This window comes from Geotrypetes seraphini, chromosome 11 (assembly GCF_902459505.1).
Source record: "Geotrypetes seraphini chromosome 11, aGeoSer1.1, whole genome shotgun sequence".
Lineage (NCBI taxonomy): Eukaryota > Metazoa > Chordata > Amphibia > Gymnophiona > Dermophiidae > Geotrypetes > Geotrypetes seraphini.
The window spans coordinates 122972656-122999859 of NC_047094.1; the positions used below are offsets into that span (position 1 = coordinate 122972656).

Here is a 27204-nt window from a genome sequence, read left to right on the forward strand (position 1 = left end):
TCTGCTCCATCCCAATCTGCAGTCACTACACTTAACAGTTTGGTATCTCTCAACCTAACTGCCACGCTACAGTTCACTCAACCTGAACAGGACATTCTAGAGGCCTCCAGAAAGCCGTCCACTCGGCAGTGTTACACCCAGAAATGGACTAGATTTTCTACTTGGTGTACTACTCATCACAAGGAGCCGCTATCTTCCTCCTTGTCTTCAGTGCTGGATTATCTACTGCACTTATCTCACTCTGGCCTCAAATCCACATCTATTAAGAGTCCACCTAAGTGCTATTACTGCTTTTCATCAGCCTATGAGTTTGGGATTAGGAGAAACATTAACTGCATGGGTAAAAAACTGGCTCAGTGGTGTAGACTTCAGAGGGTGGTGGTGAATGGTACTCTCTCCAAAACGTCAGAAGTGATCAGTGGAGTGCCGCAGGGTTCGGTCTTGGATCCGATCCTATTTAATATCTTCATAAGGGACCTGGCTCAAGGGCTTTGAGGGAAAATTGCATTATTCGCCGATGACACCAAACTATGCAACATAGTAGGCAAAAGCACAGTGCCCAACTGCATGACGCAGGACCTACTCTTACTGGAACATTGGTCCTCAACTTGGCACTAAGTTTTAATGCCAAAAAGTGTAAGGTCATGCACCTTGGCAACAGAAATCCATGCAGAACTTACACCCTAAATGGTGAGACCTTAGCAAGAACTACAGCAGAACGGGACTTGGGAGTAATCATTAGCTGTCTGCCTTGCTGTTTTCTCACACTGATAACTAGTTTGTGTTGGTGTCTGGGTGCTCATATGTAGTTAAAGAATAGGCTGTGACCACACTGCATCGGGGTGCCTAATAGAATACACTTACAGACTTACTCCCACTGTGTATATTTCTATTGTAAATTGCACTGGGTTAACTATGTAGTTGCAGTATATATGTTTCTATAAATAAATGTTTTATTTAAACAAGGATATTGTAGTAAGTGCTTATACATGAGATTCATAAATTCATGCTTTAGTTTACCTTCATGCTCCTCTTTGACTTTCCAGCTCAGCTAAAAACCCCTGGAGTTAATAGCACCTGAAACCTGCATGCTCTGTTGTCTAGGTCTCTACTGCCACCCATTTTGATTTCCTCATCCTTCTCCCTGTATAATCCAGTTACCACAGTGAACACACTCACAGCCTATTACCTGCCTTGCTTTTGATTCCACTACTTGGACCCTGAGTCCTACCTATTGAGTCAGGGATGATAGTTGTGTTAAGATGAAGACATCAGAGTTTGTATTAACAACCGCACATAGCAAGCCCAGTATTAGAAGTGCCTCTTGAACCAGTTTCTTAAGTTCTTTTTGTGCCTCTTGCCCTCCTGTCCTCTAGCTTTTTGTCTTTCATTATAAAGCAGAGGCATTCTTAAGAATTCTGTGAGCTGTCTGTATTCCTTTCCCCATGCTCTTTTTGCTGTTGATTGTACTGCAGACAGTGGAGTGAGTTATTACTCAACAGCAGAAGTTTTGGCTCTTTTTTTTTTTTTTTTTTTTCTGTAACTGATAGAAAAGTCTCCTACCCTGTTGTAAAACTGTTTCAGACATAGGAAGTTGTAGGATTTCTGCATACAGTGCAGAACCAATGCAGACCCTCTGGTATTTTGGCCCCCCTACTGCCAAGCTTCTGAAACAAAATTTGTGCCTATCTCGAAGAGGAGAAAATTCCACTGAATACAGACACATAAATATGTTAAACAGATACTGAGATCATAAGGCAAGTTTGGGAAGGAAAGTTTTAAAGTCCCTTCATGTGCAGGAGGAGTCAAGAAGATTCCAACTCTTGTCGGTGTAGACCAAGATGATCAAGACCCAGAAGGTTGGCTAGCTTAATTGATCAGAGCACAAGTCCTCTTAGTCTAACTCCACCTAGACTATTTTCCAGAGAATACTGATAAGACAGTGCACGTGCTTCAGTTTCACTACTTCTCTAAATGCCTCAGAATGGGTATGCGGGTCTGTTGGATGTAGGGGAGTTTCAAAAGATATTGTGACTTTCTCCAGTCTGGTCTGGGCAGAGCTTGGATAAATCCTGTTTGTCTGGATGATAAGGAAGGGGAAGGTTGGGCTTACCTGTTGATTTCCTTTCTTTGAGTCCTGCTAGACCAGTTCAGAACCTGCGACAGTCAAGGGCTCTTGGTCCGACAAATGCAGAAAGCTAACAGTGAAGTATGTTGTAGCACATTCTGAAGGTAGATTTTTGTGTATGGAATTATTATTCCTGGAATAGTGACTGCACCAAGTTTGGCTTTGAGGATGAATTGGAAACCCTTAAACATAACAATTGCCTTCAGGTAGGCTTAGCTTTGATATAGGATATGGAGATACTGAATGTACCGCCTATCCCCTAGAAAGGAAGTGAAGTCAGCTTTGAGGTATGTTTTTCTGGTTCCATCTGCTGGCAGGGGAACATAGCCCAGGCATCTGAACAGGTCTGGCAGGACTCAAGGAAAGAAAATTAATAGGTAAGTCCAAATTTCTCCATGTGATCCCTGCTTACTGGTAATTAACTTTTGCCCTGCTACAGGATGATATATAATCCATATTAGAAATTCTGGGTAAGGGAGAAATCAATACAGTCTTCTGGATCTGCTGACATTCCTTGATTCAAGATGTCCTTAATGAATGTTAGATAGATTTGCTCTCTGTTTCCCTTGATAAGCAGATTGCTAATATTTATGTATTTTATTTAAAATATTTTCTTTGACTGTTCTACCATACTGTATATTAAAAAGTTACAAAAAGAAAATGCAACTATCAGCAGATCATATAACAATAAAACAAAATCAGCAAGATGGGGAAACTTACAAAAACAAATAAGCTTTCAAGCGTTTCCTGACCTGAATGACAGAGCTTTATAAATTAAAGTTAAAACCTTTAAACTTGTCAAGCCATTGTATAGGCAGTTAATGTAATTATTTAAGTGCTAGAGTAATGTGGTCAAACTGAGACAAACCAACTAAGTTTCACTAAAGATAGCAATTCTAGCCAACGGGACTTCCACAGGGATGGAAGGCTTTGGAAGCAGGGTTTGTTCATATAATATAATGGACACGTCAGCCTTAGTAAAAGAGGGGGTTTATAAGTTAATTACCTGAACAGAAAGCAAAAAAAGGGTTCCACCAAAGAGATTCCACAAGGAAAACAGCAGCGCAAACTTTTTCTTTATAATTGTATTTCCTCCCCTCTTTCCTATTGTTTCCCGTGGCTTTAAAAAGCAATTACCCAAGTATGTCTGGTTAATGAATTATGTATATGTGATTTCTCTAAAATCATATTTTTACCTTTTGTACAACGCTTTGTAATTTGGAAAAGCGTTCAATCAAATAATATAAATAAACTTGAAACTTGAAAAGAAACTGGAATTGATGATCCCGTCAGAAGTAATTGCTGCTTTTTATGGGGACGGGCGGGGATGTAGATAATTCCTTGCGGGGATGGGTGGGGACGGAGATGATCCTGGCTGGGACGGGTGGGGACGGAGAGGATCCTGGCTGGGACGGGTGGGGACGGAGAGGATCCTGGCAGGGATGGGCGGGGATGGGTGGGATTTCTGTCCCTGTGCAACTCTCTACTTGGGACAACCTTTTCGCGGCTGCCAGCTTTCCTGCTTTAGTGGCTGGGGCAGTTCAGGCTTCCCATCCGCTACAGGCCTTAGAGGGATCATTTTCGGCAGCATCCACTCCATTTTTGGTGAGAAGCACCTCCATTTTGTCTGCAGCCTCAGGTGACCTTCCCCCTGTGTTGGAAAGACAGGTTTCTGATGGGTCCTTTGTTTTGGCAGTGAGTCCCATTAGGCCGCCAGGGGTTTTCCCCTTGATTTTTTTTTTTTTTTTTCCTTGTGCAAGGCTTACTTTCAAGCGGCCAGGGGTCCTACTTCTGCCCTGGGAATCTCAGGGGGGAAGTTCCCGGGGGGGGGGGGGGTTCCCTCTGCATCCACTCTGGTTCGGCCCCCCCTCAGCGCCAGTTGCGTCCCCACCTCCTCCTCCTCCCTCGTCCAAACAGCCGCGGGTGTCTTGGGATGAGAATTTTCTATCTGAGGAGCATTATTCTGTAGACAAGGACCTGGATCCTTTGGGAGACCTCCAAGATCCTTTCAGCGGGACTGATGCCGATAGCGGTGCTGGTGTGGTTCAGCCTGCTGGTGAGGATGCGTTCGTGGTGCGCATTTTTCAGCAGGACGTGCTCCGGGAGCTAATTCTTCAGGTCTCCTCGGTGTTCCACTTTGAGGAAGATGCGAAGGAGCCCCCGCATGTGGTGGACCCTCTGGTCGGGGGATCCGGTCTGCATCCCGCTCTTTTCCTATACATCAGGACATTCGGGATATTGTCCTAGCCCAGAGGAAGATGCCGGAGACGCCTTTTCATTTTGCGCGCACCATGGCTTATTTGTATCCCATTCCGGAGGGACAGGGATACCTTGAAGTCGCCAGGGAGTCAACAGAGCTCTGCGAGTCCGTCCTTTCGCATGGACACCCTGAGATCTGTCATTCTGGTGATTCAGAGGCATGCAATACAATCAAGGGAGCTTATACCAGCAGTTTTTCTTTGGACAGAGGCACTAGACAAGAGATCCCACATTCTAGTGAATGTCCCTCCAAAAGCCATGTCCCCTTTTCAGTTGAGGGCTAAAAGAATTGTATGCGGATCTATATGGAATATCCCTTAGCAAGATGCATGGCCAAATTCTAATTGGAGCCAATTAATTGCAATAATTATTGCTAATTAACAGCTCATTACTCAGAAATGCATGCAGCATATACAGAATCCGGAGGTTAATGGGGAAATATCTATAGCTGGACCGAAGAGGAGCTTGCTCACCCTGAGGGGAGTACATTGGAGAAGTCGTGGAATTAAGCAGTTGTTTCATTGTTTGTATGTAAAGAATCTCTACAGGTAATTGGAAGCTCAGAACAGGGGAAGGTAGGCGATGTTAGGAGACCCTTGTCAAATACCTTTCTCCAGGTAGCTTACTCTGTTGGCAGACCGGAGGGGGAAGATAACTTTCTCCTTAGTAGACCAGACCTCCTGGGATACAGGGTTTATGACATAGGGACAGCTAGAGGTTGTCTCGGAGATCACTTACGGTACTCCACTCCAAAAAGGCATGGCCCAGTTCAGTTCTAAATCAATAAGAGTTTAACTTAACTTCAAATATAATAAAATACTGAAGTTACGGTTCAATTCTTCTTTGCCTCCAACTCTGCATTAAGAAACTTTAGGTCATTTGCCTGTCCGTTTGCAACTCCAGGCTCTAAGAGGTAGTTCGAGCTGCGAGGCTCGACTTTTATTTCCTGCCTGCCCTGCCGCAACACACATAGCTGACTGGAAGACTTCCCCGATGTCAGCGCTGACGTCGGAGGGCGGGCTTTGCGTAAGCCTTCCCTCCGACGTCAGCGCTGACATCGGGGAAGATTTCTGGTCGGTTATGTGTGCTGCTGTAGGGCAGGTAGGAAAAAGAAGACGAGCCTCACGGCTCCAGTTGCATCGAACCCCATGGGATCCCTGCGACTCTAGGGAGCATCCTCATGGGATCCCTGTGACCCTAGGGGACATCCCCATGGGATCCCCGTGACCCGAAGGGGGAACCCGTGGGATCCCTGTCATCCCCGTTTCCGTGCAGCTCTCTATTTGGTACTTTCCATCAGTGAAGGCTGTATCGGTCTGGAGAGGTTGACAAAGAAGGAGAAATTAGGTTCTTACCTGCTAATTTTCTTTCTTTTAGACTCTCCAGACCGCTACTGCACCCTACCCTGTCTGTTGTTGTTTGTTCTTGTGGGTTTTTCTTGTGAAGATTTTGCTTTTTCTGCGAGTTATAGTATTTTTCTATGGCCTGTATATTAATTGATACTCTTGTTGGGAGTAGTGTTGCTGTTTTTCTTAGTTCTGCTTTGCTATTCGGCAGACATGGCAGGGAAACCCTATGCTAGTGGGAGGGGCCTGTTAATTAGTGGGAGGGACAGCTATTAAATACTATAACCAAAAGTTTGGTCTCAGTCTCCACCTGCTTGTCATGGTGAGCTATTACCTTTCAATGAAGGCTGTACCGGTCTGGAGAGTCTAAAAGAAAGAAAATTAGCAGAAAATTCAGATGTTCAAATATTTGAAATGTATTAGCGTAGAATAAAATCTTTTCCAGAGAAAGGAAAATGGTAAAACCAGAGGACATAATTTGAGATTGAGGGGTGGTAGACTCAAAAGCAATGTAAGGAAATTCTACTTTACGGAGAGGGTGGTGCATCCCTGGAATGTGCTCCCGAAAGAGGTGGTGGAGAGGGAAACGGTGATAGAGTTCATAAAAGCATGGGATGAACACAGAAGATATAGAATCAGAAACTAATAGTAAATATTGAAGAACTAAGGCCAGTACTGGGCAGACTTGCATGCTTTGTGTCTGTATATGGCTGTTTTTTTTGAGGATGGGCTGGGGAAGGGCTTCAATGGCTGGGATGGTGTAGATGGGCTGTAGTGAGCTTTAACAGAGACTTCAGTAGTTGGAACCTAAGCACAGTACCAGGCAGAGCTTTGGATTCTTGCCCAGAAATATCTCAGAAGAAAAAAATAAATAAAATTGAATCAGGTTGGGCAAACTGGATGGATCATTTGGGTGTTTATCTGCTGTCATCTACCATGTTAGGTTGGTAAGAACCTAATTTTTCCTCCCTGCCTAAGCCCTACTAAAATGAGGGGCTCCACACGTATAAGCCACCTTCTTCCCCCCTCCTGCCCTACACTTACATAGTTATAGCATTGTTGAGGGCAGCTCACTCAAGTACAGTGAGCCACCCTAAACCACACCTGCCTGTCCCAGTGACCATCCCCATCTACCACTAACAGTACACATGCTTCACACAAAGTCTATCATGCCATCCTCGGACCCAGGCTTACTCCAGCTGACAACCCACCTGGTCTGTATTGTCATTCCCCCCCACCTAGCCTTCCCAGTAAGCAGCCTGTTACCATCTGTCTCAGTCCATGTGAGGAGCATTGCACATCATGTTTCCAACAATCGTATGTGAAGCTAAGATAGCTGTTCTCCAACTTGTGTCTTGCAGGTGGTTTGGGGTGTATAGTGGGCTAGAATCACTGGAGTGCCACCACAGGTATGTGCGCTGGGAGGATCCCCCATCTCATCCAGCGCATGAGACTGCACCTGAGGTGTGAACATTACCCCACACACAGCACCCCTACTTTCATCCCTGTGCCACATCAAGTCCTGAGTGTACAGCGATTATCCTTTCTGTGTGCTTGCAACCCCCAGAACTCCAAACAATGAGATGACATGGTAAGGCTCAGGGAAGGGGGAAGGTATTTGCCCACCAGCAACCATCAATCCAAAAGGGCTCAGTGTTCCACACACTCATATCTAGCACCTTGCAGCAGCTGGGAGGAAACCCAAAAGCAGTCCCTACAAACAATAACAGTGGGTCTTCAACCCTTGTATTTATGTATCTCAGCCTTAATCCCTACACCACAGAAGCATCTGACAAAGGGACAGTCCACTGACCCCAGGAGGCCTTTATAGCATACCTGGCCCCTCGGAACAGATACCCATTCACATCCCCCAAATCCACACTCATTCTGTATACCACTGTCAGTATCAATGGTTGGGATGCTTCCTTGTGAGATAAGCCTAAAAGTCTCAAGCCCTTGGTCCTTGAAATATGCACAGGGTGTCACCAAACTCGCTCCACCTCTCCCTATTCCTGGAACACCCTCCTATATGTACATATCGTCTTTCCCCCCCCCCCCTAAAGTATGGCTATCAGTAAAGGCCTCATGCAGTCCTCACCACTCAGTTTGCCAACAGCTAGCATGGGTTCCCTACACATATTTGTCTTCAATCCCATATTCCTATCATCCTAACCATGCCAACCTCTGGGGGATGGGATCTGGGCTGGCCCACAGTCAGCTAAGAGACTCGTGGTACTATAAGATCCCCTGATGGTTTCCACGCAGGACACATATGTATGGTGACACCCCCACCCCCCATAGCTCTGTCTACAATAGGCCCATCTGTCTATAAACCCTGGACCACACCATCCTTCATGTCCATTGACAAGCCACTCTCCAGGGTTCCCTGCCATGTCATCTCATTGGTGCTACCCCTCAGACCTGTATCCCTGGTCACACACCTGTCCCCATCCCTGCCTCCTTACCTTTAGCTGTACTACTATGCAATCCATGTATGATGATATCACCCTAATTGTAAACCTTTCACACACAGGCCAACTTGAGCAGCAGAAGGGACCTGCTGAGCAGTTCGCCTCTCCCCAGGACCATGCTGCCACCCCTTCCCACCCCCCCTGCCCGAGAGGAGGTGGAGATGGACCCTGGTGTGTGCCACTCCCAGAATCAAACTGCAGACAGTAATCAGGATGAGGACCCCTGGAGTGACATGCTCACCCTGGAGGGTGATGAAGGAGGGGAAGCGAAGCATTGGGGCCTCCTAGTGTTGGTTCATGCACTAACTGCTATGGCAGTGCTTCTGCAGCAATGCTAGATCATGGTAGAAATGGTGGGCCTGCTACAGAAGCCATGGATGTAGAAACAGAAGAGTGATCTTACTGGGACAGCCCGAAGGTCCATCCAGCCCAGTATCCTGTTCCCAACAATGGTCAATCCAGGTCATAGGACCTGACAAGATCCCAGAGAGTATGACGACTAGTACGCTGCTTATCTTAGGCATAACTGGTTGTTTCCCCGTGTCCATCTTAATCATGGCTTATGGACATATCTTGTAGGACATGATAAAAAATCCATTTTTTAATGACTGCTACATTAACTGGAGGCACCACCTTCTCTGCCAATGACGGCCAGATTTGATGTACATGTTGACATGCTAGTTACAATGTTTTCTTAGGCTACATATGTATATTTCACAGTTGTGATAACTGTGTGTGTGTGTCTCCATTGTGTAACAAATGTGTGGATATCCTGATACACTAGGTTGATAGGTGGTCTCTGGCCCCTGCTCAGGAAGGCCCGCGCTCCCCTCTCTAACCAAGTCAGAGCTCCTCCAGCCTGCCTTCAAGGAAAAAGGGAAGAGTATGTGCTTCGTAGATGAACTTTGCAGGAGACATTATCCATTTATGTTGCTTCACTGACCTGGACCTGAGACTATAGTGCAGGTCACTGAAACAGCACTGTGTCCAAGGGTTGGAAGGTAGACTATAAACCTATATGAGCAGTGCAATCTGCAGCCATATGTCCCGGGGGGGGGGGGATGGACACTGCTTCACTGCTCCTTTAATCTGGAACTCCCTCCCACTTTTTATTAGAGCAGAACAAAGTTTGGACAAATTCAAGAGTAGTTTAAAATGTTTTCTTTTTAAAGATACCTATGATTGAGTTTTCCAATCCTTCTGTCCTTTATTTCTGAAGCCAATCCCTACCTTTTCTTAACCTATTGTTATTCTTTTGTGTTTACTTTACTTATAAATTGTAGTTCTCCCTTTTTTCCTCTTGTTTACAATTGCCCTTTCCCAATCAAGTATGTCTGATTGTATGAAGATTCTGTCTACTATCTGTTGTTTGTTCCCCCATTTAATATTTTAGCTTTTTAATTGTACAACGCTTTGAATGTTGTGATAAGCGTTTAATCAGATTTTTATGAAACTATGGTAGCAGCAGTGGCACACATCTTGCCTTCTATTCCCCTAGTCAATCACCAGGTTGGGGGCTGGAGCCAGGGACCCACATTACTACTACAATTTATCACTTATATAGCACTGAAAGGCATATGGAGTGCTATACATTTTGACATTCAATAGACGGTCCCTGCTTGGAAGAGCTTACAATCTAACTTGGATAGACAGACATGACACCTGTGGTTGGGAATGCAGAACCCAAGGTGAGAGAAGTTAGGAGTTGAAAGCAGTTTTGAAGAGGTGGGCTTTTAACTTGGACTTGAACACTGCCAGAGTTGTTCAGCCACAGAGGTGTCCTTGGACAAATAGGTGAGGTAGCATGTTGCCCTGGCCCCAGAGGAGGGCCCGCTTCTATCTCTGTGGTTAACAAATCAGTCACTAAACGTATGTTCCTGCTGGACCCTTACTGCTTGCATCAAGGGAGCAAGCACAGTCCACCCCCTCAATACATACCCTGCACCCCCACCGCTGTTGTCTTGCACTTGCACTCAGAGGTACAGACCTCCAGATATACCTAAGGCAGTGCATAGTCTAGAATTTTCAGTCTGTTCTGCATGCTTCCTGAGCTCATGACTACATGGCTGATGCCTTTGGGAAATACACAAACAGATGCTTCCTATACACATTTTATTAGCAAGGACATATATAATGGACATGCTAAATAATTTTTAATGATTTTGGAAAGGTCATGGTGGGATTTACAGCTGTGATATAATAGAGCTGTTAAAACTTACGGTTAGGTTTAAAAAGTCATGACAAAGACACCGCTTTGTTATAATAGACATGGACAAATGAAGAGGGGGTCATTGCGGGGAAAGGAAGAGGATGCACATATATGGGGGATATATACGTGTACATAAGGTGAACAGGGAACAGCTATACATGTCTCATCAGGCAGAACCCAGCAGGTGTGCTTAGCCCTTGGAGAGAGTAGATGTTACTCTTGTGCTCAGGGAGCCAGGGCACAGAGCACAGGGGAATAGAGTGGACAGCAGCCAGGTGCCACCTCCAGCTGGTGGGAGAGAGTGGGTGAGCACTTCAGTCCAGTCTTCCATAACTACCAGAACATCAAGGACTGGGGAGGAGCCTAACTAAGATGGCGACCTGAAGGAACTCGGTGGAATGCCATCGGATCTGTGGAATTATTCATGGTGAAACGCAAGTCAAAGACTCGGGTTTTTCCTTCGGAGCCCGGGTCAGGAGCAACTTTACCTGGTCCGATGGATCATTTTGTCGAGCGGCGCCTGGGCGGAGTGCCGGAGGAGAGAACCTTGGCTAGAGGCGGGAGTTCGGCGGGGAACTCCAGAGCTTCCTTTGAGGCAATCAGCTTCTCCCGGAGGAGCGTAGCACGCCAGTGCAGCCACGCCCATGTTTGTCGCTGAATGCGACGAGTGAGGCGGCAGACCCGGAGGACAGCGAAGAAGGGGAAGATCAGGCTGTTCGGTGTGTTTTGACCGCCGGAGGAACACAACTGCCACAGCGTGGGATTGCGAGTTTGGTAGGGGATCAGCAAAGTCAATCTCTAGAACAGCAATTTTCAGGTACTGTGAAAATTAAACTTTTTGCAATAGTTCCTTTGAAAAAACCAGCTGTAATAGACTTGAACTCAATTTGGGAAGCTATTTCCGAATTGCAATCCTCATTGGGAACTCAGATGCAGAACTTGACTTCATATTGTTCTGGAATATTACTGGACACTACACAATTACATCAAAGAGTCGATAAAATGGAGGCAGATTCTCTGCAATATAGACAAAACTTAGACACTTTGACAGTGCAAAATCAGCTATTAATGAAAGATAATGGGAATATTAACTTTAAACTTGAGATGCTGGAGAATGCGTCAAGAAGTAAAAATTTGAGGTTAATTAATTTTCCTAAATTGTTAATGGTTTCACCACTTGACCTGTTCAAAAGGTATCTCACTGAAGTCTTGAAAATACCACAAACATCCTACCCACCGGTAGTTAGAATTTATTATCTTCCAACTGGAAAGAAGAAAATGGCTGAAGAACAACAGGTTCCTGTTGAAGGAACTTTAGATATGTTAGATTTGACTAATATTCTAGAAAGATCAGATTCTGATCAGATATCTGTGGCTACGCTTTTTGTACAACTAGCATTGGGATCTGATAGGGAGTGGTTACTGAAAATATTTTTTAAATTTAAAGATAAAGAATTTATGAAAAGTAAAATTAGAATGTATCCAGAGTAACCCAAAAAAAGAGGAAGCAATTCTTAATTCTTCGTCCCCAGGTGTTAAAATTGGGGGCAACATTTGTACTTAGATTTCCTTGTAAATGTATAATTAATTTCCAGGGAACTAGATATGTATTTTTTGAATCTTCACAATTGTCAAGATTTATTTCAGCTAATGAGGTGTCTACTGCTGATAACCCGAATAACTTGCAACAGGAAGGCTCTTAATTAGTAAGTGGCCTAGGTGTGATTCAGGTCTATTCTTCTGTTTGCCTAAGAATGATTTAAAGAATTATAATTATACCAATTTTTCTTAAAGCTCACTCCTTAATATAGTGGACTAACTAACAGTACAATTGAAGATATTTTCCAATGATTTAATTTTATTGTTTGTTTCTTTGATATTTGAAGTGTAACTGTTAAAATGATTGATTTTTGTTGATCATGAAAATGAAAATTAATAAACATTAAATTGAAAAAAAAAAAAGAACATCAAGGACCTGCAAGAGAAAAGTGGAGGTGCAGATGCCCCACCCCCCTTGTCATGTGGGAATGGCCCTGGGATTGGGTGAGGGGGCCATTAATCTGGCTTTACTGAACATGAGGGGCATAATTCAGACCGAGACAAGGGAAGGATGAAGGACAGAGCATACAACTCTCCCTTGTGTTCCTAGTGGTTAGTAGTTGTTGCACGTCTTGTCCAGTAGCCAGGGCCTGCAAAACAACAAGGCATCTGTGATTAACTATTGGGCATCTCAACTCCCAAGCACAAATAATAGGGTGAGATCTTAACTGAAGAAAGGGACAGCAATGAGATCCTGCTGCTTCATGACATCCAGGAATCAGCTGCCTACAATCTCCTAGAGAACTTTTTCATTCTTTCCTGACTTCGCTATTTAAATTTCCATAGACTAATATGCCTCCGCTGCAGAAATTGTACTATCTTAACATCTTGAAAGAGAAAAAAGATAAGTCACCTATGCATCCTGGAGAATTGGATCTTACCGGAATGTTGGAATCCTCACAGATTGAAATTTCAGCGAGAGCTACTCTGCTTGTGACCTTTGTTTTCTTGCAAGACAAAGAAGCTGTTCTTCGTCTCTTCTACAGAACTGAAAATGTTGAATTTTATGATCACAAGATTGCTATTTTTCCTGATGTTTCAAAGTGGACGCAGGCTAGACGCAATAAATTTCTGATGTTTCGTCAGTCAGTTTTGGGTTTGGGAGCAACCTAACAGCTTAGATTTCCTTGTAAATGTTGTATTACTTATCAGGCGAACAAATATATCTTCTATGAACCAGAACAATTGCAATTTATTTTTGGAAGGAAAGACTGCCATTAAGGCTCCAGACCCCTCTGTAATTTCTGCTACTCAGGCCTAAATGTAAATAACCAAAAGAACCCTGTACTTATGAAGGACATGTGTTAATATGACCATGAATGATTTCTTAAAGTCAACTCCCCTTGACTGGGTATGGCTTCACCTCTTCCAAATGTGGACTATGATCATGGTATTAGTAATAGGAGTGTTTCACTCCTTTTCTTGTGTTTTGATAATAATTTCTTAAATGTATATTTAATTTCCTTTATCAAAGTGTTTTTGTTCTTTGATGTGAAAATGAATAAATAAAAAAATATATATATTTTCTCTGACTTGTTTTAAATCTACTACTTAGTAGCTTCATCGCATGCCCCCTAGTCCTAGCATTTTGGAAAGAGTAAACAAGCGATTCACATCTTTCCATTCCACTCAGTATTTTGTAGAACCCTGTCATATCACCCTGAGCTGTCTCTTCAAGCTGAAGAGCCCTAGCCACTTTAGCCTTTCCTCAGAGAAGTATCCCATCATTTTTATCATTTTCATTGCCCTTCTCCGCACCTTTTCTAATTCCGCTATATCTTTTTTTGAGATATGGGGACCAGAATTGCACACAGTAATTGAGATGCAGCAGTACCATAGAGCGATACAAGGGCATTATAACATTTTCATCCTTGTTTTCCATTCCTTTTCTGATAATTATTAATATTCTATTTGCTTTCTTAACTGCCATTGCACATTGAGCTGAGGGTTTCAGTGTATCCTCAACAATGACTCCTAGATCCTTTTCCTGAGCAGTGACTCCTAACATGCAACCCTACATCATGAAGCTATAGTTCGGGTATCTTTTTCCCACATTTCACATTAAACTTCATTTGCCATTTAGATGCTGTGTCTCCCAATTTCACAAGGTCCTCTTCCAATTTTTCACAATCCTCTTGCAATTTAGCAACTTTATGTAATCAGCAAATTTAATTATCTCACTAGTTATTCCCATCTCTAGATCATTGATAAATATATTAAGAAGCAGCAGTTCCAGCACAGACCCCTGGGGGAACCCTACTATTTATCTTTCGCCATTGAGAATGGTCTATGTCCCAGGTCTTACAGATTGCAAGCTCTGAATGCCCCTCCCATGGTATGCACATGCAGGTGAGAATTAGATTTGAAAATTACGACTAAGTGCCAGGATCTCGGGAAGATTTTAACCAATTGGACTATAATCAAAGATTCAAAATCCAAGCAGCTGTGGTGCCCAGAGATTTCTAGATAAGTGCCTTGTTAAGGATTTTTCAAACCTTTCTAGGCTTCTTTGGAGATTGCATCAAAGAAGCAGGCTCAGGCTCCCAACAGGAAGGTTAACTGAGATTGAGATGCTGGTGCAGGAAATCCGGGCATAGTATAAACACCTGTTTTCCCCTAAAGCACAAAGGCTAAGTGCATATACCAAAGGCAAAGAGTGGACTTCCATCTGTGAGTGCCTAAATGCAGTCCACTCTAATAACCTGTTAAGAGGACATGGAGGCATCTCAAGAGGTATGTCTGCCACAAATCTGGGGACAGGCATTCAGGGAATGACACTGCAGACCTCATACCAGTCAAATGAATTATCCACACCCTCCTCTCCCTAGTGGGCATCCATGGCCTGGGCACTCAGAATATATCAGCGGCAGCTGAGGCATCAGGTATATTTGGGAGATGGAGCTTTCTTCTGTGTGTGTCCTTTCTGGTGTACCCTCTCCAGGCAGGGAAGGCACCTAGGTGAAGGCCAGGTTCTCAGGTGGGTTGGGAAAGGGAGCAGGATAGTAGGCCAAGGTACATCCAGAGTGGCTGTGTGGCAGGGACACAAGGCTTATTTATGCAATAGGGAGTGGGAGTCTGTGGCAGCTATAGGCCTCCACAGCTGGGTAACTGGAGGGCCCATGTACCTGGCATTGGTCAATGCCTTGCCCCCTCCCATCCCTAAAAAGTGTGTACATCTTCAACCCACACTACTGTGTTCCCTGCATCCCTACTACAATCCATCTATTGGTCCTTACATGACTGTCAGGCACTTTGGTATCTGAGGGACATAGAACACCTTCATATTTGGCTCTGGCAGGCATGTATGTAGGGGTAGACATCCTTGGGTTATGTGACATTGGCACTGCTCATCAGCTGAGATCTGGAAGGGCCCCTGTAGGGGCAAGGACATGAATGCTGTTGACCTGTGCCAGGCTAGGCAGGCAACAACCACATCTCAACTTTCCCTATGCAGATGACAACTTGGAGCCAGAGCCGGGAACCAGTAGCCTGCAGACAGCACAGTCCCATCCCAATCAGAGACTTGATATGAGGGGCCTGACAGTCCCCCAGCAGTGGGAAGAGAGGCAGGCCAGGAGCTCCCTAGTGGTGAGAGGCACGTCATGTAGGCAGTCAGCCAGCACTGCCTCTTCCCTTCCAGCACCCCCCACTGGCAGCTCAAGGCCTTGTCTGGAGGGCCTTCATTCATGTGCGGACGTTGCCGTGATGGCCACACATGCATGTGACATCGCGTCGACATCCGCACACTTCCGTATATCTCAAGCCGCAGTCACCATGTTTAGTGTACCGCAGTTTCGCAAAGTTTGCGAGACACTGCCATAAGCCCTCAGGCACAGAATGAGTTTTAATTCCTTCTTAAATAGTTGAAAAGTTGTAAGCGTGAGCCTCAGAAAAAAGAGCATTCCACATTATAAGTCCTGTAACCTGAAACAGTTTTTCTATAACACTTTAATGTGATCTTGTGAAAAGAGGGAACTTCTGGTAAGAGGGTATTAGTCAATCTAAGAGTCCTTGATGATTGGTATAATTTTAACATTGAAGCCAAAATAGGGGAAGTCAAACCCTTTAATTCTTTGAAAATCAAGCAGAGTATTTTAAACATAATTCTAAACTCTATAGGTGGTAACCAATGTAGGGCTTTAAGAATTGGGTGATATGCATATTTCGTGCTGAACGTGTTAACACTTTTGCTGCTACGTTCTTGAAATTTGAAGCATTCCAAAATATTTTTTTAGATATTCCTACTAACAATCTATTGCAGTAATCAAACACTGGTAAAACTACTGCATGTAACATCAAATGAAAATTTTCAAATGTTAATAACTCACGTAGATGTCTAATAACTATAGTGAGGCCAGTGAGGGGACCAAGCCCAGAACATTAACATGGCAGACTATGGGCAGCAGAAGCTGCAGTTCCTGTGCCAGGAGGTGGAGGCCCAGAGGGAGCTGGTTGAGCAGTTGCACCATGCCACAGAGCAGCTGAGGGAGGGAATGTGTTCATTTGCAGAAAGAAAGGTGTGAGCCAAGTGAAAACATCTGGCGCCGGCTGCTGAGACTGTGCAGGGATGTTTAAGACCATATTAAAAACTAATGGACCCGACATGGGCCGTGTTTCAGTTAACAAAGCCTTCCAGTCGTTAAATAATACGCTAGTATAGTGGAGTAGGTTTCCAAATTGCAAAAACTTGATATAGAGAAAGGAGCTAGGCAAAACACTGATTCTCAGTGCACTGGAAACCTACTCCACTATACTAACGTATTATTTAACGACTGGATCTTTGAGAAAGGTTTTGTTAGCCGAAACACGGCCCATGTCGGGTCCATTAGTTTTGAATACAGTTGATGTGGTCATTTTCTTAACGTTGACTGAAGAAATAAAAGAAAGACATGAATATTGTGTTTCCAGATTGAAATCATACAGAATTAGGGAATGATTGTTAGGTGATATGAAACCAGAGTAAATTTGTCTTGGCGGTCTTCAGCTTGAGCTTGTTGTTGTTTGCCCAGATTGAAATTTTGCATATTCCTTCCGAAATTAATTCTTCAATGTTCGGGGGTGGTTGGGTCGACCTGCAACAGTAGGAAGATGTCATCAGTGTAGGTTAGTAGTTGTTCATCATTAGTGAATTTGATTTCACCAAGAGAGCTCATAAATAGGTTGAATAATATTGGGAGTAGAGGGGTACGCTGAGGTACACCACAAATATCCAGCTTTGAGAGAAGGCGGTATCCTTCCACACAATGTATTCTTTATTGGATAGGAATGAGTTAAACCAATCAAATACTGATCATCTTATTCCGATTTCACAGGTTACAGTCCAAAGAATCAAAGGCTGCCGAGATGTCAAGTTGAAGTAGAATTGCTTGTTTTTCTTTGCATGGAAATTACTTGATTTTGATTGTTAGTGTGAGAAGTAATAAATCTGTGCTGTGTTGGACTCTGAATCCGTACTGAGTTGGGTGTAGGCAAGAGTATCTTTCAATACATTTGTTCAGTTGTTTGCAGACTATTGTTTCAAGTAATTTGGTCAATATACTGTAGGTATTCCTGCGCTAGGTCTGTAGTTGGAGGAATGGATAAGCCTGCATTCTGGGCTTTAGGAATTGGAGTTAAAGCTAGCGGCCCATTTGGCATGGTAAGGTGTCTTCATGGAGCAATAGTTGAGAAATCTGGTTAGCCATTGATTAATGGCATCTGGTGCAATCACTAACAATTTATTGGGGACTGTGTCAAGGGTACTGCAGCGTGTGGATAGTTTGAGGATTGTAGCGATTTCAGTTGTAGTTATAGGGGCAAAATTGTTCCAGATTCTGTCTGCAGAATAGTAGTCATCTATAGTGGGTTTATATGGCAGGTCAGTCATGAAGATGCAAGCCATCTGCCCAATATCTGCTTGAATTCTTTCTTTTATATAAGTAAGAAGTATTTTACCTAATACCACGGATAAAGCAGGATCTTGGGAAACTCCAGTGGACAAAGGTTTCCAATCTGACTGAAAGAACCTTGTTGAACCAAAAAACATTGCTCCAAAAAGATTTAAAATCATACTAGCACTTTCCCCTCAATTCCTAAAGATCTCATACAGTTTAACGAAAGATAGCAGCGAATCGTATCAAAGGCAGCGGTAGTGTCTAAAATCTCCAAGCATTCCAGTGAAGGGTTGCTCTTATACTGTGCTTGTAGTGAAGAAGAGTATGTCGAGCCATGCAGCTAGGCTCTCCGCAGCAAAGGTCTTTCTTTCCCACTTTGGTTACTGATCGTCTTCTTTTCTTTTTTACTGGACTGGGCTGTGTTCTCTGCCTTCTCCTCCCCTGAATCTAATGGGCTGTCAGAGGAAGCTCCGCTGGCATATGTGAGCTGCTAAAACCTTTCCTTTGAGTGCCTGCTGTGAGATATGCATGGTCTAGTCAGTACACACTGCTGCAGTTTTACAAGTCAGAAATACTCTTGTTTATAAATGTAGAAAAAAATAAAACTTGTTTAAAACACTAAGTGAAGAGGTGAGAGTGCATGGAGTGCGTGCTGATAACATATTTGGAACCCACCAGAGCCTACCAGAAAGTGTAACTAACCTACTAACCAAGAGTGGATAGCACAGCAGCATGGGTCATATCAGGGACTCCAAAAGGGTATTAGCACTGGATAAGCAACCTGTGCTCATTTCTATTACTTTATCTGACACCACCTCAGTCCACTTTCCTTCTGAGCACCTCTTTCTCTTCTGGAGATATTCTAAACAAAAAGAAGTAAAACACAGATGTGTCAGTGCACTGGATTGTAAGTTTTAAAAAGAAAACCTCCCCAGATTGTGTGAAAATTGATTTTAAACTGGTAACAAGCATGCCACTCAATTGTGGCCTCTTAAGTAGACTAAGGTTGCAGCATTGGCCAGCCAACTTAGATTGTGTGATTCATTGGACGAGCAGAGCAGCACCAAGTGAGTCCATGCTCAGTGAGATGAGGGTAGAAGCAGAGAGAAGAAAATGGGTCACAGACCAGATAAAATTGGCTGGAATTTCTCTTTCTGTATACCAGTTTCAGTCTAATCCTGTACTCAAAGCCTTCTGTCCTGTCGCTCTAGGATACTCTCAGTGCATGGCTTTAATTCAAGAGTACCTATGCTACTGCTTTTCTTTGTCTTGTTTTTAATTAGTTTTCTGATTTTAAAAGAGAGATCATAAGCTTCAATCATATGGAAACCTGACATTCAGTAGACTGGTGTCGGCCATTGCTTACTCCCAATAATCAAATAGACGAAACACACATTACCAATCTGGAAATTGCTTTACATTTCTCATATCCAAAGCACAGCAAACCATGTCCTCCATTATTTTTCAAAAAGATTTCTGGAGGATCTTGCAGGACCTCACTCTGGGTACAGGAATTTCTGCAGGGGCTGTCCTCGGATTGAATGAAGCAGGAGTTTCACTGGTGATGAGCGATACTGGGGATCCATATGATTGAGCTGGATTGCTTTTATGAGTGTGAAAATTCCTCTGAATTTCTGTCCTGCTCCAACAGGATGTGTGTTAGAAATGCACAAAGTTATGTTCCGGGATTTTTTTGTATGACTTTGATACTGTGTCCATTTCCAGGGCAGCGTTGGCTTCTGCTCACCAGTTCCAGCCTCTTCCCAAGACATTGAGTGTGCTGAAGAGCAGTCCTCAGGTCCAAGGAATGCACACAATTATCAGGTAGAGCTTTCTTGTCCCTGCTGGTGGGGCCCACTAGTTTCAACAACTCTGCTGTGATTAACTGCTTTTCAGCTTTCTAGCATGCCACTTAATGAAGAGCAAGTCAAACGTTCTAAATTCCATTACTTAAACTTCTTCCGTGTTTGTGGCTTTATAGCCCATATCCAATTAAGTTACTGCTTGCTTGGGTCAGTGGCTTAGTGCTGAATGTTCATTTTTTGTGATGTTATAAGCAGGAGCGAATAAGATTTCTCCTTCATTATTGACCCTAAGAGTGGATTGCAACTGGGCACTTGTTTGATTTTAAAGAAATTCTTCCACAATCTCTGTAATGTAATTTAATGATTTAACTTGCTGTTTGTCCACCGAATTCCATTTTCTTCTAGTATTGGGATCATTGGGGACAGGCTAATATAGTCCTTTTCCTCCCCAATTACCCATAAGACTTGTGGAGAGGGGAGGAATTCGAACTTCATGTGGTAAAATCAGGATGGGCGTGGCAGTTGCACTTGCCAGATAGCCTGTAAGAACTCATTTTACAAGGCTAAGAACCAGTTTTGGGTGCATGGATTAGGAGATTGAGTGAGCTAAATCCTATAAATCCTGAAACCTCATCATGATTTGAAGCTGCCAGTAGGTCTTCAAAATCAAGTAACATGCTACCCTTGCATTTCTTTATTTATACTTTGGAAATTGTGTATCTTATTTAAGTTCAAAGAAGTTGTTGCAATGAAAGTCCCATATGTAATTTATCTGAGAAAACATCTTTGTTTTTGTTGTTTTCTTAGAAACAAGGAAACAAGTCGAGATGAATTTATCTTCTATTCCAAGAGATTAATGCGTTTACTGATTGAGCATGCCATGTCCTTCCTGCCCTTCCGAGTAAGTGATACTATTACCATCTGCTCTTCTGTACAGGATCTGACTCTACACTATAATATGTATACATACAGTACACACTGTTAAATCATACTAGCTCTTCATATGTGTGAAACCATTAATTTTGCAGGTTTGTACTTAAGAGTCTTAACATGTTCTGCTTTTCACCAGAACTGCACTGTACAGACTCCCCAGGGACAGGACTATGAGGGAAGAATCTATGATGGGAAAAGGGTAAGCATGGTGATTTCTTAACTGAAGTGCAAAAACTGATACATAAAGGGCTTGTTACATGAAGCAGCCAGGCATCTGATAACAGAAGAGATTACCAGAGATTACTACTGCTCATTTTTCTCTCTCCTCCCTCCCGCCCTCCTCTACCGACCCCTCCCCAATTAAATCTCTTGTTTAACTGCAGTTCTGTGTATTGTGCCATATCTCTTAATTTGAAATGTGTCTTAGACCGGGTTGGGTTACTTTTTCATGAAAGAAAATAACTTTTCCTACCACTAACTGAACAGTATTCTGGCTCAGTTTGCAAACTGCCTGCTTAGGTTTAAAGCTGACTGGACTGTCCAGTATTCCCTTCTTCCTCTCCTGTCAGTGTATTTGTTTGTTACTCTAGAGCAAGGGTATGTTTATGTTTATTACAAGTTTTAACCCCACTTCGATTTGCCAACAGCTCAGTGTACAAACAAGAAATGAAAAGAATGCCATAAAAAAATAGGAAAGCTAAAGAACAGTAAAGAAAGACCAGAAGAAAAAAAAATGTAATTCATTAAATCTAAATGATCAAATCTCAAAGAAAAATTAATTTGTTTAAATCTTGTTTAAATAGTTGCCAGAAAACAGGATCATAATTTACAAAACATTCTCATGGAAATGTTAAACCAAAAAGATGCGCCTTAACCATTGATCTAAATTTTACATAAGACAATTCTGAACGAATCGTAACTGGAAGAGAATTCTACAGGTGAGGAACTACTGCAAAAAAAGCAGACCTTTGCATCGATGCCAAACGTACCAAATGAACAGCAGGCAAAGCCAATTGAGCAGTCAATGAGCGTAGGTAATAAGAAAGCTTATAGGGAACTAATAATTTTCCTAAGTAAACAGGTGAGCTAATACCACCCACATTCCATGTCACAACTCTAACCATCAGGGAACAAGAAAACAGCAAGAAATGCAAGCAAAGTAACATGAAATCGCACCCCAGGACACCATCCCAGCCACCGGGTCCTAGGGTCCAATTGCCAGGCCATCATAATATTGAAAAGATCTGATCACAAGTCTATGATAGGTACAACAGAGAACAAACAATTAATTTTATTTATTTTTTATTTCTTCCATTTGTGCGTCGCACATACCTATACAAGCTCTAGGCGACATTACAGAGGAAGGGGTTAGAAGAGGGTAGGGAGGACTATGGAGGGCAGGAAGGAGTGGAGAGGAGAGAAGCATGTAGAATATTTCATAGAAATTCCTAACTTTACAGATATTAGCACCATCTATGTAAATGATATCTAAATGAATTAAAGGAATATGTAAAAAGGAATAGAAGGGAGGAACCGATAAACAATAGAATTCAGGGAAATTCAATTAATAAAATAAAAAACAATAGGGGTAAAAACAATGGAATAAAATTTAAAATAATTCATAAACTGGGAAAAAAAACCAAAATCAAATAAGTCTGACAGAAATCCAGTTTCCTGAAGCAGCTCTGTTGCCTCAGCATATTTTAAATAATCCCAACAGCAAAAGTCCAGATGGGACAGGTATCAGCTCGGGCTTTCCAGCTGCTGCAGCCCCAACTCATCGCTTCTAGGCAGAAGATGCACAGAGATAGAACAATCCAGCACTGGGCTGCACTGCTCTTGGTGGGCGGCGGATGCTCATGGGCAGCTCCCGAAGAATATAGCACTCTGCCTACATCAGCGCTCAACAGGGAGGAGGAGTCCACAGCATGGCCCTACTCCACGGATCCACCAGCCCCTCCCCAATGAGAGAGCAGACGCTGCCCCATCCTAGGCAACAACCAGCAGTAATCCTAGGCAACAACCAGCAACGATCAACCATGCCACCACTGGTCCCACCTCCAACAACGATCGCCCTGCAGCGATCTCCAGTCACCATACGCACCACACAACTCCCCTATCATGAAGCTGTAGCATCTGAATTGTAACAAAACACAAACTGCAGCCATAATGTTCCCACCCCATCCTCCCTCTTCCCTCCTTCCCCTCTCTCGTCCACTCTCCTCCAAACCTAACCATACCATCCCCCTCTTTACCTACTAGTCAAAATGCTTCTACTATTCCAATCTGACCCAACCTCCCCTTCCTCTCTCAACCAAACTCCAGAAACCCAAATCCCCTTAACAGTTCTTGCAATGGAACTAGTCGCATTCCAACACCCACCCACCCAAGCAATCTTATCGTAAGCAAAAAAAAAATTGAACTACCCCCCCTTGCATAAACGTCATGTACCTACCCTACAATGGCACATATCATCACTCATACCTAAACCTCCCCACTTATATCACAGAACTGCCACCACACACTCAACCATCAGCACAGTACATTACATTACATTAGGGATTTCTATTCCGCCATTACCTTGCGGTTCAAGGCGGCTTACAAAAGATTTATAAAACAGGGTTACAATGGGATAACAATAGAATTGCTAGAATGGTAGAGAGTAGATCTTTTGACATTTCTTTGGTAGTTAAGAACGGGGAGGCTTAGCAGAAGATTTGTAAACTACAATTGTCCTTGCTATGATAGTAAAGGGTCGATCCTTTGTCTATAATTAGTGTTGTTGAGAGAGCGTGAGGTTAGGGCTGTTTCAGGAATTTCTTGAAAAGTATGGTTTTTAGTTCTTTTCTGAATGTCCTGTAGTCTGGGGTGGACACCAGGAGGTTGGAGATCTGGCTGTCCAGTCTTGCTGCTTGAGTGGCCAGGAGGCCGTCGTGTAGTTTTGATCGTTTTACTTCTTTGGTCGGGGGGGGAATGAATGGGGAGTGTGTTTTTCTATGTCTGGTTGTGGATGCTGGGATGAGGCGGTTGTTCAGGTAAGACGGGCTGTCTCCGTTAAGAGTTTTAAATAACATGCAGAAGAATTTGAATTGTATTCTTTCTTGGATTGGTAGCTGTATTTTGGATTGTTTGTAGTTGTTTGGTCATAAAGGTTGGGCATGGGAGGTAGAGGATGTTGCAATAGTCCAGTAGTCCTAGGATTAGGGATTGTACTATAAGCTGGAATTGTGTTCTTTCAAAGAATTTCCGGATTTGTCTGAGGTTTCTCATGATAGCGAAGGATTTCTGTATTGTGTTGTTTATTTGCAGTTGCATGGTGCAGCATCTGTCTATAGTTATTCCTAGTAGTTTTATGGTGGTGTGGATGGGGTAGTTGATTGAGTTGAGTTCTAGGTTGGCTATGGTTTGGATTTTGTCATTTTCAAAGAGAATGAATTTGGTTTTATCTGGATTGAGTTTAAGTTTGTGATCTTTCATCCAGCTTGTAATGGAGTCTAGTGTTCGTTGTAGTGTTTTGGTCAGGGAAGATGTTGATTGGTCATATGGTAGTAGAATAGTAATGTCATCCACGTAACTGTAGGTGGTTATGCCCAGATTGTCCAGATGTGTTCCGAGAGAGGCAGTGTATAAGTTGAAGAGGGTAGGGGATAGTGGGGACCCCTGTGGTACTCCGCAGGGGTTTGACCAAGGTTTTGATTTTTCTTTGTTAGATTTTACACTGTAGGTTCTGGATTTTAAGAAACCTTCGAACCAAGAGTATACTTTGTCTGAGATACCTATTGTATCTAATATTTGCAAAAGGGTATTGTGGTCTACAAGATCGAATGCTGCAGTTAGGTCCAGTTGTATGAGAAGTATTTTTTTCCTTTGCTTAGTTGTTGTCTGATTGTATCCATGAGGGAGCCAAGTAGTGTCTCTGTGCTGTAGTTTGTTCTGAAGCCGGATTGCATAGGGTGGAGTAGGTTATGGTCATCCAGATAGTTGGTGAGGAGTTTGGCTACTAGGCCTTCTGTGAGTTTGACGTATAGTGGTATTGAGGCAATAGGTCTGAAGTTAGAAGGTTGATCTGGTGGACCTTTTGGGTCTTTTAGGATTGGGGTGATGATGATTTCGCTGAGGACCGAGGGGAAAATGCCGTCTTTGAGCGTGGATTGAATCCATTGTAGAAGTAGAGTACGGAATTTTACACTGGAGGTAGTAAGGAGATATGAGGGGCAGTGGTTGAGGTCACAGGAGGCGTGGCTGTATTTTTTGTAGAAATAGTTGAGGTCGAACCATTGTATATTTGGGAAATGTGACCAAGTTCTGTCTGCTGCAGTTGAATCTTTGTCTGTGGGGTGAGTTGTGATTATGTTTGGGAGGGATGGGGTAGCATTGAGGGTGGCTCTGGCGTTTGTGATTTTGTTCTTGAAGTGTTCTGCCAGGAGGGTAGCTGAGGGGGGTGGGGTATTATTAGTGGTTGTGTAGGGTTTGGTATCTGTGAGGTCTTTTAAGATTTTAAATAGTTTTTTGGAGTCTTGTGTTTCTGTGCCTATAAGATTTGTGTAATGAGTTTTTCTCTTGTCCTTTAGTAGAAGTTTGTATTGCTTGTTGATTTTTTTCCAAGCGATTTTAGTTTGATCTAGGTTTGTTTTTCTCCATTTTCTTTCTAGTCTTCTACACTGTCTTTTGAGTTGGAGCAGTTCATTGTCGAACCATTGGTCTGATCTCCTGCAGGTTCTGGTTTTGGTTTGTAGTGGGGCTAGTTCCTCCAGGATGTTGGTTGATAGATTTTTCCAATGAGAGATGAAGTCTGTTGGGTCGCAGTCTTGGATTGTTTCATCTACTTTTGACCAGAAAGTGGTTGGCTCGATATGTTTGCGTGAGGTGTATGTTATTTTTTTGGATTGAGGTGTATCCTTGGTCTTGGTCCAGTTGAGTTTGAAGTTGTATGTGTAGTGGTCTGACCAGAGGGAGGGGGACCAAGTTCCGTTGGGAGTTAGGATTGTTGGGGTGGATGTTTGGTGGGTCATGAATGCTGCTATGTCCAGTTAAGAGACTGAACATCCTGTCCTTATCTACTAAATCTATTCCCTTCAGTACCTTGAATGTTTCGATCATGTCCCCTCTCAATCTCCTCTGTTCGAGGGAGAAGAGGCCCAGTTTCTCTAATCTTTCGCTGTACGGCAACTCCTCCAGCCCCTTAACCATCTTAGTCACTCTTCTCTGGACCCTTTCGAGTAGTACCATGTCCTCCTTCATGTACGGTGAGCAGGAGTGTGTGGCGCAGTGGTTGGATCTACAGCCTCGGCACCCTGGGGTTGTGGGTTCAAACCCTGCGCTGCTCCTTGTGACCCTGGGCAAGTCACTTAATCCTCCATACCCCCAGGTACGTTAGATAGATTGTGAGCCCACCGGGACAGAGAGGGAAAAATGCTTGAGTACCTGATTGTAAAAACCGCTTAGATAACCTTGATAGGCGGTATATAAAATCCTAATAAAACTTGAAAAACTTGAAACAGTGCTGGACACAGTACTCTAGGTAAGGGCGCATCATGGCCCGGTACAGCGGCATGATAACCTTCTCAGATCTGTTCATGATTCCCTTCTTTATCATTCCTAGCATTCTGTTTGCCCTTTTCACCACCGCTGCACATTGCACAGACAGCTTCATCGACTTGTCAATCATAACTCCCAAGTCTCTTTCCTGGGAGGTCTCTCCAAGTACTGCCCCGGACATTTTGTATTTGTGCTTGAGATTTTTGTTATCTACATGCATCACTTTACACTTATCCAAGTTCAACCTCATCTGCCATGTTGATGCCCATTTCTCGAGCCTGATTATGTCACGTTGCAGATCTTCGCAATCCCCCTGCGTCTTCACTACTCTGAATAACTTTGTATCATCTGCAAATTTAATCACCTCACTCGTCGTACCAATGTCCAGATCATTTATAAAGAGACAGCAGTGATCATCCACGTCGGAACAAATGATGTTAACAGAAGACATTACAGCAGGACTACAGTAACCGAGCAGTTCAAGATCCTGGGAAAGAAACTGAAGCTGAGAACACAGAAGATAGCATTCTCAGAGATCCTGCCAGTACCGAGGGTGGAGGGTCACGAGTGGTATTCCGGAGGGGTCGTTGCTCTGACTGCTGCTGTTCAATGTATTTATAAATGACCTGGAAACGGGGACAAAGTGTGAAGTTATAAAATTTGCGGATGACACCAACCTCTGCAGCAGGGTTAGAACCGCGGAGGAATGCGAAGACCTACAAAGGACCTAAACAAACTGAAAGAGTGGGCAAATAAATGGCAAATGCGCTTTAATATGGAGAAATGCAAGGTCATGCATATAGGGAAAAAGAACCCGATGTTCAGCTACAAAATGGAGGGATCGGTGTTAGGGGAAAGCAACCTTGAAAAGGACTGGGGTGTGCTGGTGGATACAACAATGAAATCAACGGCACAATGTGCAGCAAGCAGCCTCAAAGAAAGCAAATAGAATGTTGGGTATTATTAAGAAGGGTATCACAACCAGGACGAAGGAAGTCATCATGCCGCTGTATTGGGCGATGGTGCGCCCGCACCTGGAGTAC

At 43.4% G+C, this 27204-nt stretch overlaps 1 protein-coding gene across 8 annotated transcripts in view; it reads left to right on the forward strand.

The window, feature by feature from the left end:
- The window catches only part of UCKL1 (uridine-cytidine kinase 1 like 1), an 84865-nt gene that overhangs the window by 37509 nt on the left and 20152 nt on the right, over positions 1-27204 (forward strand). For 6 of the 8 annotated variants that reach the window (XM_033962819.1, XM_033962820.1, XM_033962824.1 and 3 more), the window contains 4 exons: positions 17325-17368; positions 19611-19709; positions 20498-20591; positions 20760-20822. In XM_033962819.1, coding sequence (XP_033818710.1) covers positions 17325-17368; positions 19611-19709; positions 20498-20591; positions 20760-20822 — 300 coding nt within the window. Of the gene's footprint in view, positions 1-17324; positions 17369-18347; positions 18368-19610; positions 19710-20497; positions 20592-20759; positions 20823-27204 lie in introns of all 8 variants that reach the window. The other 2 variants (XM_033962825.1, XM_033962826.1) reach the window with 2 other exon arrangements.